General features: G+C 30.4%; 1 protein-coding gene and 1 long non-coding RNA gene across 17 annotated transcripts in view; one reads left to right on the forward strand and one right to left on the reverse strand.

Annotated features, from left to right (window-relative positions):
• The window catches only part of Rab3-GEF (Rab3 GDP-GTP exchange factor), a 42,811-nt gene that overhangs the window by 15,946 nt on the left and 3,190 nt on the right, over positions 1–23,675 (forward strand). For 8 of the 16 annotated variants that reach the window (XM_074140461.1, XM_074140466.1, XM_074140464.1 and 5 more), the window contains 16 exons: positions 1–175; positions 2,142–2,234; positions 2,601–2,740; positions 3,336–3,494; positions 4,367–4,561; positions 4,640–4,757; positions 4,860–5,023; positions 8,005–8,148; positions 11,686–11,827; positions 12,840–12,969; positions 13,068–13,284; positions 13,641–13,913; positions 14,283–14,453; positions 16,967–16,975; positions 21,030–21,102; positions 22,446–22,492. In XM_074140461.1, the coding sequence (XP_073996562.1) occupies positions 1–175; positions 2,142–2,234; positions 2,601–2,740; positions 3,336–3,494; positions 4,367–4,561; positions 4,640–4,757; positions 4,860–5,023; positions 8,005–8,148; positions 11,686–11,827; positions 12,840–12,969; positions 13,068–13,284; positions 13,641–13,913; positions 14,283–14,453; positions 16,967–16,975; positions 21,030–21,102; positions 22,446–22,492 (2,250 nt within the window). Of the gene's footprint in view, positions 176–2,141; positions 2,235–2,600; positions 2,741–3,335; positions 3,495–4,366; positions 4,562–4,639; positions 4,758–4,859; positions 5,024–8,004; positions 8,149–11,685; positions 11,828–12,839; positions 12,970–13,067; positions 13,285–13,640; positions 13,914–14,282; positions 14,454–16,966; positions 16,976–21,029; positions 21,103–22,445; positions 22,493–22,583; positions 22,699–23,675 lie in introns of all 16 variants that reach the window. The other 8 variants (XM_074140463.1, XM_074140468.1, XM_074140474.1 and 5 more) reach the window with 6 other exon arrangements.
• Positions 62–23,187, reverse strand: LOC141460476 (uncharacterized). The gene is made up of 3 exons (XR_012462067.1): positions 22,970–23,187; positions 4,166–4,255; positions 62–200 (listed from the first exon to the last, which is right to left on the reverse strand). It is a non-coding gene; the product is annotated as an uncharacterized lncRNA (long non-coding RNA).

Consider the following 23,675-nt stretch of genomic DNA (forward strand, 5'->3'; position numbering starts at 1 on the left):
GCTCTCGGCGAATCTAAAGATTCCTCGCCCACTTCACCTCCTTCAGGACCACCACCAACCAGTTTAGTACAACAGGATTTGACTAGAACTGCAGGCAGGGATTTCTTCTCAAATATAACTAGTGATATAAATGGACTTGCTGCGCAGACTTCTAGCATGTTTAGTGATCTATTTGGTAATTGCCATTAACCATTTTGCTTCTGCAAAAAATTTAATTCCAGTGAAAATAAATAAAAAAAATATATACTTCTATTTAAAAATATAGATATATATTTGTGAACTCCATCAATAATCCAAGCAAAATATAAATAATTTTGCACAAAAACTAAAGCATGAACACATTTATTGCATATGGTTTTGTTTATTGGTTTACAAAACGAATAAATCACAGAAATGAATATGTGGACTATAATAAGTTTTTATTATTTTAAAATATTTTAAAAATGTTTGCAATCACCTATAAAACATTGCAGCACAAGTGTAAATGCTTCAAGTTTATTTACAAATTGAATCCACAATCCATTCTTATTGATACATTTCAATACCAAACAATACGTAGATTAAAACTTTTCTTAATACCAAGATAAAACATTTCTGTACTCTTTAATTCATACATTTATTCGTTCATCAAGGTGTTACTGTGGGAGATCTGGGTCATATCTTGCATGGATAAAAATGTGTTTCAAGAAATTGTGCACATAATTTTAGGCGCCAAGGATTCTTTTCCACATAATTAAAAGAAAAAAGGAGGGATTTCGCTTCAAATACAGGCTTAAATTAGAATATGGCTGTTAAAATTAGCTAGAATAAGATTGAATCTATATTTATCAGCTTTTTTTTCCTGAATTAGAGAGAGAGAGTTAATGCTTATTAATTTAGACCGAGATCCAGTTCTTTTATTATAAACGGCCATCATTGTATTTTAATTTTATTATTAATTTTGAAAGAAATAAATAGGATATTAACTTAATCTAAATTTGCTTATGCATTGGTCTATTGAAAAGGTTTAGTTTATTAGCTAATTGTACCAATTTTCAGCCCTTATGGGAATTTGGTACACTTTTTTTTCAAAAAAAAGTTTTTAAGTAGCATTATTTATATTTAAACTTGTTGCTAGGTATAGATCACATTGGAGTTTTTTCAAGTCTTACTTTGTACTTAAAGTACATTATATTGTAAGAACTTGAAATAAACATTTTAAAAAAATGATAAAAGAATTAAAATGTAAGTGAAGGGATAACTTCGAGGACATCCGTGAGCCAACAATTAAAGCTTATCTTTTATCTTTAAAGGCTAAAAATATATTCTTTTTTTAAGAAAACAGTATTTTGATGACTAAATATTACTAACTTATTTTTGAGAGATTAGACAAAATGCAAAACCAAAATATCAAGATACTAGCGAATGATTTTTAAAAATTTAAAATTTAAAAACTCATTATAAAATGATTTAGCCATTATTCTCCAAAAGATTATAAGCAACACATCAGTAGAAAGTATATTTTACTTCGACTATTAAATCGATAAAGCCATCCGGTAAAGTAGTACATCTCTTTTATCTCTTCGATTTCGATCTTTCGAGATGGATCTCCTTGACCTAAACAAAATGATTTAAGTTTGAACTTTTTACTAAGCCCTTATTTGCTTTTAAATTTTGCTGAACACAGACAATCTTACATGCATACAAATCATCCACATCGGACTGAATTATGATCATTACACTTAGTTGAGAACAAACCATTTTATCAAATGTTTTATTCTTAAAAATAAATGTTATTCTTATAAAAGTATTTTAAGCATATTATTATTATGTGGGTTTCCAACTTTATCCTTCCCTTAATAATTAATAATTTTCATGAGGTTTCCTATTTCTTATTAAAGTGAACCAGGCATTTATCTAATTATATTTAACTACCTCTTGCATTTCATTACCCGTATAATATGGTAAAAGTCAGTCAAAATCGGAAGGATTTTTTGATCGCAAACTCATGATTTTTTTTCTTCTTTTTGGCATGAGAATATTTCTTTGAATTGTGCATGCCAGAGTTACTTTGCTTGGTACACTTTGCTTTCTTTTTTTTGGTATGAGTGACTACGTATCTCTTGTCTTTTTTTACAAGTATAACCAAGCGCTAATTCCAGGGAATAAATCCCCTCGAAGTCCGCCCAGTGCTCCCCCGCCTGCACAGCAGAAACAGAAGGAAAAGCCGCAGACTTTCGGACCGTTTCCCAAAGGTACTTCAAAAGCTGCCAAGCATGCAAATGATAGATAAAAAAAAAAAACAAACTAGCTGTTTTGTAGCCACAAAGAATATACGAAAATACTCGCTTCTCCATAATCTTCATATTTTCAGCAATATTTAGATATATTTAGGGAATGCTTTGTATAGGCAAACTTTATTATGGGAAAAAATGAATGACATGAAATTAAATCTAATTATTACTGCACTTCTTTTCTGTCTCTTTACTTTTTTATATCATTTCTTCTTAAATTCTTCACCTTTAGCTTTAGAAGGCCTGTCCTCTAGATTTCTTCTTAGTAGAAGATATTTACCTATGATTTCTTTTTTTCCATAAATGTGTAAAAAAAGTTGTTTACAGGTGGCCGAAGAGGAATTATGGATCGCCCAGCACTTATTAAGCATGCGTCAGTACAAGGTCGAGATAAAGGCGATTTCCAAAGACAAACTACCGTTGAAAGAACTTCAAGTAACAGTGAAAACCAAGCCTTCCTTAAGCAGGTTTGTTCTTATGCTGGTTTTAATTGTAATTATTCAATTTTCTGTTATCACATTACATTATAATTGTAAGTATATAAAAGTAAACAAATGTGAGAGGCTGTGTTTGAGGAGTTAAATGTAGAAATAATGATTAAAAAAGAATTTTTTTTGACAAAACAGCCACACGATTTGTGTTCGTATAGTTGTAAAGGAGTAAAATGCAGAAACCTTTTGAGAGACTTATCTTTTACCCAGTTGTTTAGAATAATTGTTTCTTTTTTGTAAGTACCTACATTCTATAACATAAGTGATATTAGTCTTGTAACAGGATGAAGGAGAATTCTGTCCATTGATCAATACTAGAAAAATTTCTTTCTAGTGGCCATTGCGAACAAATACATGATTATTGCTTTGGTTTCAGACCCTGCAATAATTCCTTTAGGGTACGATTATCCTAGAAATATGTATCTTTTCAAAAGCAAGAGGTAGAAGCTAGTAACATCTGTTTGCAAATGGATGTCATAAGCACAATGTTTTTCTTCTCTATCTTAATCTATATTTACAGATATCTTTTCCAATTAAATATTTTCAACTTTTATTTGCTTTTTGTTATTAGGTAATCAGTCAAGTACTAGACGGAGAAGGAGTTGGTTGGTTGAAATTGAACAGACTTAAAAAGTTAATGGAAGATGAAAACTATAGGAATTTTGTTATTACGAAATTAAATAAAACACTGGACAAGAAGATAGGTCCAGCTGATCATATTGACGATGTAGTGAGTTTTTTTTTTTTTAATTAATTATATTATATTTGAATCCAGAGAAAAAGCCTAAAACTTTTTTTAACCAGCATCAAGTCCAATTTCTTCCAGCAACGACTTTAAAAAATTGATGTCTCATTTTCTGGCTACCTCTTCTCAACCTAATATTTCTATAAGATAGATCTTTTCTATCCACCTATCTAGGGCACAATAAATCTACAATACCGTTCTACGATTCGCGACAGGAACATTTTCTTTCAAAATAGGATAGACCCTCACGCTAGTGGAACACGGATTTTTAAAGGTTCTTGTTCTCTTGGAAGAAAAACCTCTGCTCCCAATAGCCTAGATTCTATGCTGTAGAGTGTGTCCTGTCTTTTTTTTAATGGGAAGTGTGTGGAATCGTGTGCCTAGGCTTCATTATTTTTGCCTACGGAATCGAATAATGAGAAACACTGTACAAGATGTTCCTTCTTATTCAAAGAAGCACACTATTTTTTTTAACATTCTATGAAGGCAAGTTGAGATATACTCGCTAGCTTGTACCTACCAAACTTTTGGGAATTTAACTGATCTGATTTAACTGATTAATCTTAAAACAAGAAACATGCAATTGTTGCACATTAAGGGTTTAAAAATTCACGAGGCATATTTATTTTTTGCAAATATATAAACAATAAAATTACCTTATTCTCCTTAATTAATGCTGTACCTGTTGACGAGGCAAATAATCTTCATATTCTTTAACCAGTTCATTGTATAAGACTAAAGTCCTTCTGAAACATTAATAGCAAAACTTATTCAAAAAGTTTTGTTTTAAAATGATAAGTAAAATGATGAATCTTTTTTACAAATACACATGTTTTAGTTTGAATCATTTTCTATAGTGCGTAAGCCGAGCAATTTGGAAAGGAATGTTAAAAGTAATTCAAGCAGTTGTCTCTGGGCTTGAAGTAACATATGCTAATTATGGACTTGGAGGGATGGCATCAGCCTTCCAGGTGTTAGAAATAGCTCATACCCATTATTGGACTAAAGATATAATGGATCCAGCTGGCTTGGAATCCACATTGCTGTCACAGGTAAATAATATATAATTTTCTTTTATCACGAAATAATGAGTAAAACTAAATACTCTAATTTTAAATTTATTTAAATAGTCTCCAAGTCCTTGTGGAAGTCGGGAGAATTTACATTCCCCTTCAAGCCCAACAGGATCTCCAGTGCCTTCTAGTTATGTAGATACGTCTCGTAAATCAAGTCAATCTGGACTTTATCGTAAGCATAAATATAAAAGAAAAGCTTCTTTTAAAAAAAAAAAATATTTCACTTATTTCATATTAAAGAGCAATTCAATTGAAAATAAATAAATCATTATAGCTGATGTGCCCCAGTATGTGCCTCAGACTCCACCTTCGTTTCGTCTTACTCAAGATTCCTTGGATACGGAAGCACCAACCCAGACAGCTACTGAAATGTTCAAGGATCTCTTTCATCAAAAACGTCAGATGTTACTTTCAAAACTTTCCTCTGTGGATAATGAAGTAAGATTGTTTGGAAATAAATTTCTAAATATTGTATTTATGTCTGTTTAATGTTTTAATTATATTAATCTAGTTTTTTTTTCGTTTTTTTGTGAAGATTGTGGTTTGCTTTACTTAATCATGAATCAGTCTAAATTTTGGTTATTAATGATTGTGTTTTTGTGATTTCACAATTTTGTAAATACTTTTTTTAACGACCACGGCGACCAATCATATCTATTGCGTGTTCCATTCCCTTCTGTTGTCAGGCGAGTCCACCCTGCTGGGAATCCAAAGGTGATGAAACACTTTAGCCAGGTTCTAAGTCGAGCGAGTATTAGGTATAACCACTTTCTGGAATCAACTCTGTTCTTCATAGATCACCTCTTTAGACTTTTTCTATTTGATAACTCCCCAGGCTTTCCAGCGAAGCCCATAGAAGCATGTGGAGCCGGCAATTAAAGATAACCACTCGCTGTCGAAACTTTCCACACTCTCTAATACCCCAAATATTCTTAGGAAGGCTTTCTAAAGTTAAGGAAGCCATGCTCTCAAGAACATTTAATGAGTGGAGCTAACAGTCAGGGACAACCACTCTTGATTTGTCTGTTTCTTAATAGTTCTGTTAATAAATTACAACGTTGATGTCAAAATTGTTTTAAACTTTTCCAATTATGTCACTGTAATGAAAGAATTTTTATCTTGAAATCATTTCTCTCCTGTAACCCACGATGTGTGGGTCTAGTAGCACTCTTAACATTGCCCAGTTTTCTCCTCATCAATTTCATCATCTTCTTTGCAGATTTTCACTTGAATCTCGCAAATCTTCACCTCATTGGTGGCAAAAAATAAATTATTAACTAATTTTTCAGAGTCCGAAATGATTATATTCAGTTTTGAAATTTTTCCTGGTGTTGTCATTTGGTAACATTTAAGTTGCTTAGCGCCACTGTTTGTCAGTAAGATTAAATTCAGAAATATGTTAGCTTTTTCCTGCTAAAAAAAAAGCCGACCAGTAAATTCTTTGGTTATTACTTGACATTAGTCAATTTCACCGTAGTCTGGTCTAACTTCTTTTGACCTAAGATCAGAGCCATTTCTTCTTTGCACCCTCAAGAACCTTTTTCATTTCCTCACTGACCCTTCGAGAATACACTCTCTTAGTTCTAAGAAATTTTAGTTATTATCCAGCCAGCGGATGTTGAAAAGAACAAAAAAAAATCCTCTATTTGATAAATGTTCTGCTGCTACACCTTAAAAATTTTGCGAAAAAATTACTTCATTGAACGATTCTTATTATAAATGCAGTTTTCTTTTGGTATTTTGCTAAATATTCATTTATTTTATGTACGCATCATTTAGAACATTGAAGTCTTAGTGTTTTAAATCATTCGATGTTGTTTATCAGTGTTATAATATTCTTTTTTTTTCATAATTCACTTTGTTTCAAATTCTTATTGTGTATGCAATTTAATGTCAAGCATGTTTAGCACATTGCATTTAGATTACATTTTCAAACAATTCATCATATACCGATTCGTAACAAATAATTTTTAATGTTTAATCTATTTAAATTAATCAGTTTCATTTATTAGCTACCTTCATAATATTCATAAAATTCAAAAATCAAAAATTAAAAAACATTTCATTTTTTGTTTGCTTCATTGGCTTTCTTTTACTTTTAATCAAATTATACATTTTTTTTCCTTATTCTCTTTTCTACATAATTCTTAATATCCAACAGTTTTTTAAAAACTAGTTTTTATATAGATGGAAGCATGAAGAAAAGTTCGATTTTTAAGAACATGTTTTTATTATCTCTTCTTACTATTAATTGTGTTTTTAAGTCAACTCAAAAATAGTACAAAATTTGTATGTATAGCTCATTGCCTTCGCTTACACAAGCTAGGTTCACACAGATAATATTGCAGTAGTAATGCTATTAAAAATAATTTCTACGTGGAAACTGATCGATTTTACTCAAAGTGACATAAATTAGTTTCGGTACATAGGTTTTTTTTCGTTTGGTTGTTAGGAAAAATAGATCAAAAGTCGTAATTTATTTTTCGTAATAAAAATGAAGCTTACTTCTTTCCATACTAGAAGGGTGAACTCCTCCAATATTGGTAATCACCCAGAACTCTTTAGAGTAATTCCAGAAATAAGGGAAATAAGATGGGGATAACTACTACCCACCCACTTCAACATCTAGCTCTCTAACCACCCAGACTCTATGGAAGCCCCAAGAAGAGCTCCCTGGTACCTAAGTCAACCCCTCTGATGAGTGGTAAACATCCTCTGTAACCATCATTATAAACTGCTTAGTCGCAAATTGGTATTTTGGTAAATCAAATGGTTTAGTTTAAACCAAGCCAACTTTAGAAAAGATTACTCTGTGAGGGTGTCTGGTGCTTTGGAGGTACCGTACTCGACATTGTCTCCCCTGTGCCATCTATCCTTCGTCATGGATTAGGCTGATCTAGGGTTTACCTAGAGGATTTTGGTTTATAAAAATATAGAAAACATTATTGGTTTACACAACCATCTTTTTTTTTTACTATTAATTGCCGTATTAAATGTGCAAATCAAATTAGATGTGCAAAACGAAATTTCTGTGTATACCATAATGTTTGTGTAAGTGAAATTTAATTAGATTGTAGATGATTGTTCATTCTAAAATTGATCACAAAATAATTATTTCTTTCGAATGAATTATTTCTATTAAGATAATTTGCTGTTTTCTTAAATTAATTTCACATTGCATTATCTAAATAAAATGTAAGGGATTATAATTGTTTCCTTCATTTAAACAGTTTACATTCTTTGTTTCTCCTTTTGTTAGCTTTTATTATTATATTTTCTGCCAGGCAAACAATAAATGAAGTAATTTATAAATTCAATTTAAGCAATAATAAACAAAATACCTTAAAAAGTAAACTATGCCTATTCAAATCGGTATGTAATGAGAGTTTGTGGCTGGAATGGCACGTGCCCTCGTATAGGGAGCCGATATGAGAAGAAGCAGTCCTGATACTGGTTCAGAAACTGGCAGCATCATAACAAATCCTTCATTCTTCAATCGTTCACACAAGAACAACACTTCATTTAGGAGCACTGTGTCTGACAGCGAAGTAGAACAAGCAAATGTAAGTATTCAATATCTTATTGTTTTAGTTTTCATGGCTAATTTGTTTTGAATGATTTGTAAAAATGTATTTAAGTTTGACGTTAAATTATGCTGTGCCTGTTTAACAGCCAATTGAGTAATTCTCGTAGGTTGTAAGGAGGAAAACTGTGAAACTTTTTGCCAACGTTTCGATAATTTTTTCAAAGGTATTGTATTTGATCTTGAATAAATGACAATAAAAATAGTCGGGAGCCACTGCTTTCTAGGACGGGTGGGTCTGTGTCGGGATTGGCACCCTGGCACGCGTATGTATGGGCTGCGTGAATGTAAATAGGTTTAGGATTGTAAATGAGTGAGGGGAATATAGAGTACTCCACTCAATAGTATTATATGTACTAGGATGTATGTATTTATTAGGATGATTGTATTTATTAGGATGAATGTAAATATTAGGGATGTACGTATTTATTGGGGTGAATGTACTTATTAGGATGAGTGTATGAGATTTTACTCGGCGGGACGGGACCCACGCCCCACGGCACTGCAGCCACCAAGAGGCTTATTGTGTATGAGTTATATATAAATTTTGTGTAAATAGGTTTTCTAAAAATTTAGGTTAGATCTCTATGGGGTGCGAGGAATATCGAGTACTCCACCCCAACATTAGTTAGTTAGATTTAAAGGAAAGAGTTAAGACAACCGCTAGGTTAGTTTCGATTAGATTGTCTAGGTGTAGATTAGGCCGTGTAGTAAAGTGTCTGTTCTCCAGTATAGTGAAGGTGCAAAGGCCCTTGATGTTGTGCACCTTTCATAACCAAAAAAAAAAATAATAATAATAATAAAAATAGTTATAAAACGAACATTATAAAGAACTTATTGCGAGTTTGTATAAAAAAATTATTTATTCTCTTATAAAAATAAGATGATAGAAAATCTCAGTATGTTCATTAAATTGAACTTTTGCTCCCTGGCGCTGCAGCCAAAAGAGGGTTAATGTTCCGACTAGTAACAAAAACCAATCGTTTTTATGAAGTCCAGGGTTCTAGAAACCCAAACTTCTTACTAAAAAACAGCCACCGATTATAGAGAAATAAAAGACTTAAGATTGCTGAAATTATTTAATTAAGACCTTAGGAAAAAGAAAGCTAAGGATAACGGTCTCAGCGCAATTCGTTTATCTACACATTGCACAATACCATTAATGCTTGTGACGTTACTAAACACATAATTAGAACAATAAATTTTGACGTGTTTATTTTTAGGCAACAAAAAATATTATATAATTTTTTTTTTTTAACTTTTAAACCATTTCTGGTTTGCAACCAAAGACGTATTTTTGTTGCTATATAATACAAGGAAAATTGAAGGGGAAAAGATGATAAAATAATAAATATTTATGAGTGTAAATATTCATTAGGTGTTTCAGAAAAAGGAGGGGAGAAATCGGTAGAAAATATAGTTCAAGGCTTAAATAGAAAAATATTTCTTTAGCTATGTATTAAATATATTAATATTTTGTATGTAAACGTAGATAAAACATGTACTACATGTCATTACAATTAATACACGGTGTTTTTGAATAATTACATTATGAATAGTGATGAAAGTGTTTATGAAACAAAATTACTACCAGCAGATTTCAATATCAGAAGAGAATTAATAAACAAATTAACAAGTGATCTCAATCAAGAATTACTATCATTAACTAGTAAATTTGGTGATATACCATTCACTAACCTTATATCATTAATTGTTGACGCTCTAGCCAATCTTGAAGAATTACTGTCAAGAGCACAAGAATTAAATGAGGTAAGAGAACAGCTGACAAATGATTTAAAATGTCTTGAACACCAATATGAAAAAATGAAAAAACAAAGAAAATCTTATGAAAACGATTATCTGCAATTCGAAATTGAAAATGAAGAAGAGAAAGCAATATTGAAAAATACTATTGGAAAACAAACGGAACTTATAAAAAGTTTACAGGTGAAATTTAATGAACAATTATTAGAGCATCAAAATGGCCTAAAAGAAATGAAGGATATACCTTTGGATAATATTAAAGTAAATTATGATCAGCTAACAAATGAAAACTATCAACTTGTAAAGGAAAATATAGCGCTTTCCAATGAAATTGAATCACTACAAGATACTATTAGTTCCTTTAACGTTCCTAATACAAGAGAGAACTCTATTGAAAAACTCCCAAGTGCCCAAGAGAGTGATGTTAGTTATGAAGTTCATGGCAAAGTGATTACGCAAGCAGGAGACTCAGTGAATTACTGTGAAAATGAACGAATTGAATCTATGGATCAGGTAGCAGATGCAACTGAACAAAACTTAGAAATAAATCTAGCTGTGCCAAAGGTTACTATTTTAAATCTAATTTATGCATCTAATGCCTTCATTTTACCACAATTTGATCTCTTAGATTTTGGCTTATTTAATTTTTTAAAAAAAACAATCGTAGAAAGATTCAAGACAAGGTAAAAATCAATATCTTGGGTATCACTCACACGTCTTTTACCGGAATAAGTGTGAATCTTCTTGAGACATAAGAGTTAAGATCTTGTTGAAGAAGGTCCGTCAAACTGAACCATTTTCTCACGCCTTCTACTCAGATACTTCTTATCACCTATCCACCTTAAACGAGATCATCCCGGTTTTCTGGTTCCTCCTGGTTTGCCGAATAACCAGTGCCTGGGTAATTTCTTTGACTCCTTCTTTCTTTATGCTACGTTTGTCTTCTTCTTCCTTTTTTTTTTTTTTTTTTTATTAAAAATGAGAGATCTTTCTCAATTCACCACAGGCAGATATTTTCACGCATCCTCCATTGCATTCTCAGTTATATATATACAATTTCCTCAATACTTTCCAAAGTCATGACTCATGTTTCGCTGGGTTTCGGCAAACCTACATGTAAAATGGTGTGCTGGTGAAGATGTTTCTTAGAATTACCATGAGATCCTGCCAGTTAGGCTAGTCTTTGAATATGCAGTTGTTGCCTTTAAAAAGATTTATTCATTTATTTTTATTATTTCTTTAATACATGCAAGATATGATTTTCTTTATTGAAACATGATAAGCCTGTAAGTTATTTTAATTTTAATTCCAAGGTTGAATTACTACTAATGAAGTTCGACTTCAAAAAATTACGTCATCCCAATTGATCTACTTAATATTTTTACTTTATCACTTCTGTTTTGCACTTCTCATTTTCTTTGACTAAGCTTTGAACTCAAATTCCTGTGGTACAGTTTCTCATTAAAATTCACTCTTGGATACTATTCTCGTTTGTAAGTGGCAAATTTTTCCACAAATTCCCAATTTTCTCCCTTAAAGGAGAGAAAAAGTAGAATCTAATCGTTTAAGAAAGCTTTTTAGCTTAAGCAAATACTTGAAAATATAAATTTAATTATCATCTTTTAATACTATATTCATTAAAAATGTAATGTTTTCTACAAATTAAGCAAATAATTTACTTTTATTTTCCGTAATTTAATAATTCTCTAAAGATTTTTTTTTTTAAATTTGTGTAACTTTCTTAATGTTTCAGTTTCCAAGACAGACCAAACTGCGTACACCAAGCGTTTGGTCAAGTAAATCTTCCTTAAGTGCTGGGTTTAGATATCATGGTGGAAGTATTGTGCCATCTACAACTCCTAGCCCTGAAAGTGGAAGAACTTATCTTTTTGAAGGTAATTGTAATGTATGCCGTGTTAAACGTACAGGAAGTTAAAATAGCATTCTAAAAAGTGATTCCTTTCACAATGTTCCATGTGTTACATTTCTCGTTAGACCCATCGGTAGTTTTGTATGGAAATGCTGCAAAAAGTGGCTCAGAGATATTGGTTACCCATGAAGTCTATGTTTTGCGACTTTGATAGTACAGTTCAATTTATTATTATTAAAAAAAAAAAAACTAAATTCATTAGAAGTTAAATAAATCCCTTTTACTGTGAACAAATTTTCATTTAGAACTATTTATCAGTGAGACGTTAAATTATGTTTGAAAACAAGTTGCAATGAAGAAAGAATAAGACCGTCGCTGATTACACTATTCAACTAGTAATCCTTCAAAGCTTTGTGCAAAACAAACGAACTCAAGTAAACATTGTTTAACAAAAGGGGCAAAAAAAACTATTTAAGATGAAGCAAGAGTCCGAAAAATCCAAACGTGAGCTAGAAAAATTAGTAATTAATTTTAACCTACAAAGGCAAGCGAGGAATCTGGGGCAGGCAGATTCACAGCCTCAAAGTGGAACAATGTAATCTATAGACTGAATTTTTTTTTTTTTTTTTTTGGCACATCAACAGCTGAGGTTATTAGCGCCCGGAGCTTTTTCCAGTGCACTGCCGGCCTCCGGACAGTGTTCTCTCGTTACAGACAACACTGTCCATCACCGGACAGTGAGCTGTAAGAAGCTCCTAGGAAGAGAAAATCTAAGGGTAAGCTGCTGGATTCGAACCCGGGACCTCCGCGTGGGAGTCCAGTATGCTAACCTCATAGCTAATCCCTTCCATATAGACTGAATTATTAAAATTGTTTCGAGTAATAGTTAAACTAAATCTGCCTAATAGAGGGATTTAGCTTTAATAATTACTAGAGAAGATAAGCAAACAATCAAACAAGATATAACAGTAAAGAGTCACAGAAATCTTAAGATATATATTAAATTAAATTCTATTTACTTTAATCATTAAATTTAGGCCTAATAAACAAAGAGAGATCAAATCTGTGGGACCAGATGCAATTTTGGGAGGATGCCTTTTTAGATGCAGTTAGTCAAGAAAGAGATATGATTGGCATGGACCAGGGACCAACAGAAATGATGGAACGGTAATAAAATAATTATTTATTAATATTAATTGTTCTCCTTATTTTTTATTATATCTATTACCATATGTAATTGATCTATTGATCATGATTCATTTTAGGTATAAATGGCTAAGTGACACTGAACGAAAACGATTAGAGCATGAAGAAGATCGCCTACTCTCCACCATGTTGTACAATCTAACTGCTTTTATGCTAATGCTTAACGTAAATAAAAATGAACTTAAGCATAAGATTAGAAGACTTTTAGGGAAAAGTCATATTGGTTTGGTTTACAGTCAAGAAGTCAATCAGTTATTAGATCAAATCCATAACTTGGTGAGTTAGAAACTGTTATCTACCAAATTGTAACAGTTTAATTTATTTTTTATTAATGAGCTGAAAAAAAGTGTCAATTTTACCTCAGAAATTACATGAAGAACTGAACGCGAAAAACCCCCTGGCATCCCAAACACTCGAACAATGTGCATAACCCTGCACAGATTGGGGAGTGCAACATTTGGCTTTATTTGCAGCAGGATGGAAACTAACTTGTCCCAAATTCACTAAAATTAGAATCGTCAAAAAAGCGACACAATAAAATGATAATAGTGGGGCAACGTTTCCCCCAAAATACGGATTAAGCATTTCTAAAAACTCTGAAACCAAAACTTTTTTTTAAAAAAAATTTTCAGCAAGGAAACGATATAGATCTGAAGCCAGTTCCTTCTCGTTTATCACAAAGACACACTTTTACCGTACATCTTGGCTCTGAACCTGGCGGTGAACTGTTGTTTATGGAAGTAAGAGAAGATGGATTAGTTCTGAGAGGTGTGAATGGTGTGATGGTACAACGCTGGTGGTACGAACGTCTAGTCAACATGACCTATAGTCCAAAAACCAAAGTCTTGTGCCTTTGGAGGAAAAATTCCGGACAAACTCAACTCTACAAATTTTATACCAAAAAGGTAAGTAATACTTTCTAGCATACTAGTATACGATTATCATTATTTAATAGCAATGTAAACAGTTCGAGAATTCTGAGAAATGATTGAATCTATCTCCAAATTAGATATTCAAATCGTTTCTCCAATAATAAATTAAATTAAAATTGTTGGTTTCTCAAATAAAGTAGATTTTAATAGAATTGAAAAGCTATTGTTCACCCTGCCTCAGCTAGGAAGCCCGCGTTTACAAGAAAGCGTATTGCGAAGTTTGAGTCCATAATTCTAAACTTGAAAGAAAGACGGTTTTAAAAAATAGCAACTTACTGAATAATTTTAGCGCTTCAATTTTTCTGTAATTTCCTTAATAGTATGACAAATTATCTTTTACAGTGCAAAGACGTGTACTATTGTATAAAAGAAAGCATGGAAGGCAGAGGTAATGGAAGCTTGAAAGGACTTGAACCTGGCGGCGAATTCCCTGTAGAAGATTTGCAGACTGGTGAAGGAGGCTTATTGCACGTCTGTATGGAAGGTGTTGGACTGCTGTTCGCTAATAGCAAGGTAACATGCATGGCTATTTTAAAATTATCAAAAAAAAAAAAAAAACAATCGAAACAATATATACATTTTTATCTTTAAATTGAAAAAAGTGCCCTTTATTTACTCCCAGAAATATTTTTATATTATCATTATTTATTATTATCATTATTATTATTATTATTATTATTATTATTATTATTATTATTAGTTATCTTATTTATTTGAAAAGAAAACTCTATTTTTATAAAATGAGAAAATTAATAATTTTTTCTTATTTTCATTTTTGCTGTAGCCAAAACTTATTTAAAAAAAAAAAAAAACTCTTAGTGTATTATTAAAAAATTGTATTCAACTATTTAAATAAAGACATAGAGAATTTAAAAAATAAATCTATACAAAATGGATTATTAACCCATATTAAAATAAGTAAAAAAAAAGTAAAAGGACCTCTCAAAATTTCCCTATGTTATGCTTTTTGCTTGAAATTTCTGCAAGATTTTCTATATGTTGTTATTTTGGAAGATCAAATTGACAGTATTGTTATTAGTACTATATATATATTTACCAATAAATAAATATATATATGTATATTCATTGTTATTATATTATTAGGGGTAAAAAATAATATATAAATAAAAATTAATCTTTATTCTTTATTTTATTAACTCAGTTATTTATGCCTTCTCAAATATTATTCATTTTTAACTATTTTATACGTCAGTGTCGATGTGCCATTTAGTTTTTTCCTTTTTTTTTTTAAAAAAAAAATATATTTTTATCTATTTTTTTCATTTCTTACAATATTTTTCTTTAAAATGAAAAATTCTTAATTAATATTTTACTTTTCTTATTGATCTTCTCGCATGTTAAATCTTAATCTTTTTTTTTTTTTTTATTACGTATATACATATATTTCTTACTTTTGAAATGTTATGTCATTGACAAAAAAAACAAAAAAGCAATTTTTTATTTATATATTTATTTAATTTACTGGTGATTTCGGATGCTTTAGTATATGTGTGTGTTTGTACATTACATGTACATAGTTTATACAAAGCAGACACATGTACTTTTTGATTATTTACTTTTTTTGTTCTTTTATTTGAATACACACGTATTTTTCAAATAAATATTTTGCCAGTTACTGTCTTAAATAAATTTTAATTAAAAAAAAAGAAATTAAGTTTTTACATGTGTGTACATAGCACACTCAACTAAAAAAAGAGAACACAGAACTAAGAAACTTGAATTTTTTTGTTTTCATGTGTATTTTAAACTTGGGGATTTCGATGATTTTGTAAAATAACTTTATCGACTATTGTACTTCGTCTTTAAGAGAGTTAAGGAGTGTAAAACAATTAAGAATAAAGCTAGGAAAACTGTATTGTTGTGCAAGTAGATGCATTATACAATGTATGTTACATTACATAAGCTCGTAGAACTTGTACTCCGCTCAACTACAAACATAGTAAGCTAAATGGTGTGATGTAGTCGCGCTCCATTCGGTTCAAATCGAAAGACTGCTCTTAATATCGTGTTCCCTGTGAAGAATCTTTAAATGCAGTACTTTTCCGTGGAGTAAAAACATAAGAACTGAGCTTACCTTGACTGTGAACTTATGTAGAATTCTGGTACGAACACACTAATAGTCCCACGAACGTGAACCTATGCATACTACAGGTTTGAACTAATTGACATTAGCTTGAGCGTAAACATGCTGTGGACCGTAAAACGCACTTATTTCTCTAGTGTGAATCGGTATCAGCTAGTAAAACGAATCCTTCAGATGGAATAAAGGATTTGTGTCAGAAAATAAAAAGTTTGTGTTAACGAGTAGCCTTTATTGCCTTCATTACTGTTAACCTTTTACGTATTAAGCCAACCATTTATTGCAAATTTTACGGAGAAATAATTTTTATAAACTCAGAACTTCTAAATAAAAATACCCTAAGTTTTAAAATGTGCTTGAAAAGCTAAAAGTTCTTAGTAAAAGTTAACAGTTGAGAGATGTGTGAATCAACCAACTTCCATTTTATATTCCTGCAGAGAAATTATTTTCAGTTTTAATTTCCAATTTATTTGAATCTTCCTCTATTTTATTTCTCTTAATTAAATCTTCATTGTCTGTTTCTTTTTTATCTTTTTTTTTTTTTTTACCGTGGTGTGGTCTCTACGGTTTTTATTAATCATAAAAATAATTATGTATACATAATATTCTACGCACAAAGTTTAAGGAACTTTTGAGATGGTCCTTTTTAAAGAAATTTAAGATTATTTTTTATTTATTTATTTTTTTTAACTATTATTTCTGTCAAGCAAAAATAAATAAACTAATAATGTAAAATAGGAAGATGTTTTTTGTTTATTTCATATTTACTAACAATTTACTCCTAAAATAAATTTGTCCCAAAACTTTTTCTTTTAAATTCTTTGATTCCCTTCTTTATAACTCACTGGTTTGCTTTTCTTTTCTCTCTTTCTCAAACTCTTATCTTCATCCCAAAAATGCGGTCTGGAATTATTGGAACACGCAGGATTTTGAGGTATTAAAAAAAGATAAATAATTAATACAAACAAATTATGTTCATTAATCTTTTTTTTTTCACACCATTTCCATCTGTTTGTTTGTAGTACCATCCTTTTGATTATGTTTTATTGTTTTGATTTGATTTTGATTAGCTCAGTGTGTTGTCTACTATTAAAATAATAAAAAAAAAGGATCTAAAAAGAGCTAAATAGTTCTTAATTTACACTTTTTGTTTAATTACATTTAGATTACCAAATCCATTGAGCATGTATGCACTTAGTTCTAGATGTTGGACCACCATTATAGTTCTGTATTATACATATGTATAAATACTTTATTTAAATAAGTCTGTTTGGAAAAAAAAAAAATCAAAAATTGAATCCATAAAACATTTTTTGCCATCTCACCAGTGCCTTAAGCTTTGAACAGTAGTTATTACAAAAAATTATTTTTTTTAAAGTTTCAATAATCAAGATCGATTATTTATTTATTTAAATATTTTAGAGAATGTAGCTTAAAATATTTAAATTGCTTTGGAATGTAAAAATGCAAAAATAAGGCTGCCACACATGCTTGAGTGTGAATACTATACTCTCCTTTTGATTTTTGCTTTCTTTCTTTTGCTATGCATACAAATATTGGCTGATGACATGTTTATTTATTTTTTCGCTCAATTGCATTGCTTCAATAATTCTCCAGTATTTTTTTTTAGCTCTTTTGATTAATAATCAGCAACTTTTTAAAATACAACATTACACAAGCAGCAAGCATATAAAAGAAAAAATACAACAAAATAATAATACCAAGCCTTTAATATTTAAGCCCTGATACCCGTGAGTTTATTTTATTAGTTTTTAATAAAAGTAGGCTTATTTGTTTTTGTCCTTTGTTTAAATTTTAGCACTGTAATAAAGAAGCCGCTAAATAAAAATTGCAATTAATAAAAATCAGTAAATAATTTTTATTTAACTAAATAGCTTGCGTTATTTTATTCAGGGGCGGCTTTGCAATTGGTATTTCACTTCCTTGTTTGCAATTTTTTGTTTTCTTTTTTTACGAAATAATCTTCTTCTGGTGCTGCAGACTGGAACGATCCTTCACCTGCTCTGTTCACAGGGACAACTGAACCCTAAAGGGCGGCCATTATCTGTATCCTTATATCGGCCCAGCTCCTTTATTGTTGGCTACCTCAATAACGTTTATATTTATTATTTCGGTATAAGACCTGCTGTCTCAGTCGTACCATAACAACTTCTAGTGTGTTTGAGTAACCTACTTTTACCTGCTTCTTAATTAGGCTCCCCATAAATTTTGTAAGATTCCCCTAGCTTTCCTTCTTCTCCTGCTCATATTTCTATCTTATCAGCACTTTGCTTGCGAGACTTACAGGTCGTTCAGATCATCCACTTCTGCAAAGAAGGTCTGAATCTGTCGTATCTCCTCTCTTAATCTTTGAGCGTTGAGCAAAAAATTGTCAATTTACCACATCTTCCCTCCTTTAGTATCCAGTTATCAGAGCTTTAGTGTTCTCAGCAACAATATTTTTATTTATCAGAACCCGTTCGCTGGCTTGTTGCCGATGAATCCACAATTCGAACATCTCATATTCATTCTCTTACACATAGAAACAACGATTTGTGAACGTTAAGTACTGATCCCATTATTATAAATCCCACAATGAGTATCGTCTGAGTATCATTGGAAATTTCTATTTATTTCAAAACCTGTTTTTATCCAACTAAAGAGGAATAAAACCGACTATTTTTTAAAAAAATAAAAATACTATAAATTTACATAAATATTAAAAAGTAAATTACATACATCGCTGTGATGAAATAACCGTCGGCCGAAGGTTAATTGTGTGACGAAAAAGAAAGAAAGAAAAATACCTTCTTGAGATCAATTAGTTAATTATATCAAATAAAGAATCATGTGTTCTCTCGTTCCAGACAACACTGTCCTTTGCCATAAAAAATCTTATAAAAATTATTAACTAATGAAAGTAAGCAAACAAAATAAATTAATAATAATATAATAGAACAAAAACCAACTGAATGTAAGAAAATTCGTATCATAGAACTATAAAAATAGAACAAATAATAAAACAAAAAAAAAAAGCAAAAATTTAAATTTTAATATATTACTTCAAATATTCTGCCCTAGAATCCCTCCATTTGACATTTTTTGCACTTTATTTAACTTTTGAAGTAAAATTAAAGATATAAAGAAAAAATTAGAAATCTAACCTGTCCCCAGGTAGAACACAACACAGTTTCCTTATGAGGTTCCGGAAAAAAATATCATGCAGGCCACTTTTTAGAAATCTGTACAAGCAAGAAGAAACTCTTTTTTCACTATCTTTTCATGTCAGTCGTGGACGTTTTCCTGAGGTTTGGGACAGGAACAGTGCCATCGAACCAGTTGATCAAAAATTTAACTGATAGTGATCTAAAATGAAACCAGGAATACACAAACAAGGCGTACATGATCTTACACTATATTATGCTGCTTAATTCACATTGGGTTTACTTCAACTTCTTTTCTTAGCCAACTGTTCACTGACTTGAATTGCCGCATCCGATTGGTTAAATCAGTTGCTAATAATCAATGTCCAATCGAAATTTTCATTTGGTTTTATCAGGTCATGCTATTCCTCAAAACCTTCTCGCTACACTTGAAAAATTGAAAGAACCTGCATATCTTCATTTGCTTTTTAGTTCAATATCAAGTTTTTAGTTCACAGGCAGTTGATTGTAGTTTCCAAATCTTGTACTCTTCGCATTGATATGTATCCTAACATTGTCATGCTGCTAATTGTTGGAGAAGTTGTCCGTCGTCCGATCTAATCATTTCTGAACCAAACTATATATTCTAATAAACGTAAGTATAGTTTATGAAGTCTAGCACGACCTTTTATGCCCACCGCATCTGATCGCATTCTGTGAAAGGTTCTTTATAATTATGTTCCGAGCTTGTTTTTAGCTTTCTTTATAACGGAAAGCCAGTGTTTTATAACAATCGCTTCCGAACATATTAACCAAAAATAAATACTTCTTTCTTATTAAATCGTTTTTGAGAATTCTTATTTTGAGGTAATTAAAAAAAAAGCCTTACTATTATTTTTTAGTTAAGCTTCGCAGGAGAAAGAGAATAATATAAATAAGATAATATTCTATCATATCCTTAATCCATTTGTTGCATGTATGATTAAATAAAGGTCAAAAGAGGTGCACCGCTTACCCAAACAATTATTTGAACACTTTCATTTTCATTTTTTTAAATTATTATTACCTGTAGTAAAATCTGGAATGTTAACCTTTGACACTCGTAGATTGTGTATGTCCTAAACGCAAATTTTGTAATATTGACACAAAAAAACAAAAAAGAAAATGTATATTTTAGAAATTTTTTATTTTATTATTTTTTAGAATTTTATATTATTTAGCTCATCTTTAACAAAACCTTCCAGGGTGCTACAGGTATGTAAAAAAAACATTTACTTTTTTATTAATGTTACGAGAAAATCTAAATAGGTACGAGAAATAGATGCTATAATTAAAATTTAAAACACATTACTTATATTATTATATTAAGTAAAGGCAAAAAACATTTTTAAAAACGTAGAATAGGAAAAGAATTTTAATTATTTAAAAAAATCGTGGCCCCAAATCCAAAAAAATGGATTAAAAATTTATGTTTTAAACAAAAGAACACAACAAAAAAATACTCACATACAAAGCCAAACATATCATGGTTCATGATTCTTTTTTTTTTTAATTTTTTTTAAATATATGGTTCGTTGTTATTATAAATGTCTTTTTCTCAAATATACTGCATGGAGAGATTCATTATTATAAATTATGTAAATATAAATTATTATTTTAATTTCTTTGTAATAATTCTTTTTTCTCTCTATCTATCTAAATGTGTCAATTTTCGCTTAGGAATGATGTTTATCGTTCGTTATTTTATGAAAAAGTTTTTTACAAAAGATTATAATAGAACTTTTAATTTATTTATTTTTTATCAAATAATTATATTTTTATTTATTTATATGATTGTTTTTTCAGTTTTTTATAAAACTGGAACATATAAGAAAATGCTTCACACAAAAAGGAGGAATCTTTGTATTGGAAGAATTTAGTAAGTATAATTTGTTAGAAAAATCTTACAATAATATTTCAGTATTTCTCGAAAATGGTTTGATGACTCGGTAAAAGTATTTTTTAAAAAAAGAACTTCACAGTAAGTCCATTTATAGTTGTTAACAACAAAGCTTATCGGAGACTTTCTGTTACAAATTTAGAAAAAAATTAAAAAGACTTTTTGAATAAAATTGCGACTTACTGTGTTCGAATTTTTACTAGAAACATAGTCCAGAACAAGACAGTCTCTTAACCAAAATAGCCTAGCATTCCAGAAGTTGAACCAACTGTGTCACCAAGCCCTTAAAATAGCACAAGTATTGCGAGGTATATCCAATTAATTTACTGAAGTACTCGACCAGATACAATATTTATAAAAACAGAATCCATACAATTTTAGTTGATAGTTTTGTTACCAACCGTAATAATAACTTGATGCTTTCTAGATCGTCTGCTTTATGAGCCCACCGCAGATTACTACATCCTGTGACCCCAGGTATCCGATATAGAATCAGAATGTTCCGAATGCTTAGCTCCATTTATTATGTTGACCTTCGATGCTCACAAGGGCACCAAGGCCCCTGAAGAAGTGACTTAGTCTACTTTCTCTAACAAATTCAGAGATGAAGTTAATTTTTTTTTATAAGGAGTGGAAGCAATTCCTTTTTGAGGCACTTGTTTGGGGAATTCGACCTTTAAAAAACTAAAATTAGTGACTGATGTATCGTTCTGGCTTTCCAATCCCTGACCGCTTTCGAACATTCATCCATTAACAAAGTTTGGTGAAGAGATTACGACTTCATTAATGCTTCCAACTCGCACTACACTTGCTGACTCATGGCTTTCTACCTGAACTTACGGTAGAACGTGACAATTTGTTCAAAAACATTTTACGAGAATATCGATATCATACATTTCGAATGACTGCGTGAAATTATAAATTCTAATTATCCAAAAAGGGGTATTAAAATATGAGAAAAGCGATTTCATCTACCTATCTGCCTCTTGAGTCTCATTTGATCCATGTCCTAGGCAAACAGCTTCTTAGCTCTAGCGCATGACTCAAGAACAGACATCACAAAAACAAGGTTTTATTGGCTGATACCTTTCTTTCCTGGGGTGACTAGATCAAGACCTACTAGATAATAAAAAAAAACCTTAGCAAAATATCAAAGATTTGCATTTTAAATATTTTCTAAAATTAAACGCCTATATTTCATGCTCCTCTACCATATATTTTACTGCTCAAGTCGAAATTTTCAGTTTTATCATTATTTTAGAAAAACTGATAATAGTTTAAAAGACATTTTTAAATTACATAAATATTTTCTTCTTTTACAGATCCCAAGAACCGGCAGATCACACAACGGAAATACCGATCTTCTTTGGTGCGTTATATTTTTAATTTTTTTAAATCTTTTATTTATCAAACTTTAATAATTGATTTTTTGTTTTGTTTTTTTTAAAATTAACTTATAGGCTTCTGGCCTCATATTTTCAATTCATCGAGTTATATCCATTGAATTCACAAAGCAGTTGGTTCATCACATTTCCTGAGACCCTGGACCTATTTTGTTTTTTATTTTTTAATTTCGTAAGCTTTTTTTTTCTTTATTTATAAAATTTATGTTTATTTTGTTTAGTATGTTTATTTATTTATTTTTTCCTTATTTTAAGTTTATACATTTAGATCTACCTTTATTTCGAAGAACTAATTAGGTATATATTAAAATTTTGTATTTTGTTTTAAAGGAAACTTATATAATTATAAAAGTTATTTGCTGTATATATTTTTTAAAATATTGCAATTAATTAAGATCCAATAAATAATTCAAATAAAAAGAAAATAATTGATCGGTACTCACCTTCCAATGCACAACGTTTTTCTTCAAAACATTTATCCAAATGCCACATTTTATTCATAAAAAAAAGTGATAATTCTCTGTGGGAGTCGCCAAACTGAAACATATATTTTAAAAATTATTTTTCCCTTACTCTTAAGACTTCCCTTTAAATTTTAGTTTAATAAACGGTATATTAAATTGTACATTTTCGCAAAGAACGTAAACAAGCTCCCTATGAGCTCTAACAATGAGCTCCCCTGAAGAAGGGGATATTACCTATTCTGGTAATATGTGAAAAGTTGTCACTACTTGAGTAAAACGTTGAAGACTCGCCCGGTTAGCGATTAGTTCAAATATTTGCTCTCAAAATAAATAAGGATAACCGGACTTGTATGCAATCAAACTTTCACATGGTAAGTAAAATAAATAAAAAATCTGGGACTAATTTTCACGACTTTCTCTAATTGTACTTAAGCTTAAATCTTTAATCAAGAAACTCCTTTAACACTTGAAGTAACAGATGCCAGTTTCCAGAAACTATTTAGTTACTTTTTCAAAAAAAAAAAATCGAACAAAAGTAAAAAAAATATATAGGGACGAATGTATTACGAAATTTAAAGAAATTAATGTTATTTTTCAAAAAAATATCAAAAATTACTATTTTACTCAGTATAGTAGCATTTCCTTTAACCAATTTTCCCAAAACGAAGTGCAAGCATTTCTTTTG

Source organism: Rhodnius prolixus, unplaced genomic scaffold (assembly GCF_049639745.1).
Source record: "Rhodnius prolixus isolate KJV_2025 unplaced genomic scaffold, Rpr scaffold_6, whole genome shotgun sequence".
Lineage (NCBI taxonomy): Eukaryota > Metazoa > Arthropoda > Insecta > Hemiptera > Reduviidae > Rhodnius > Rhodnius prolixus.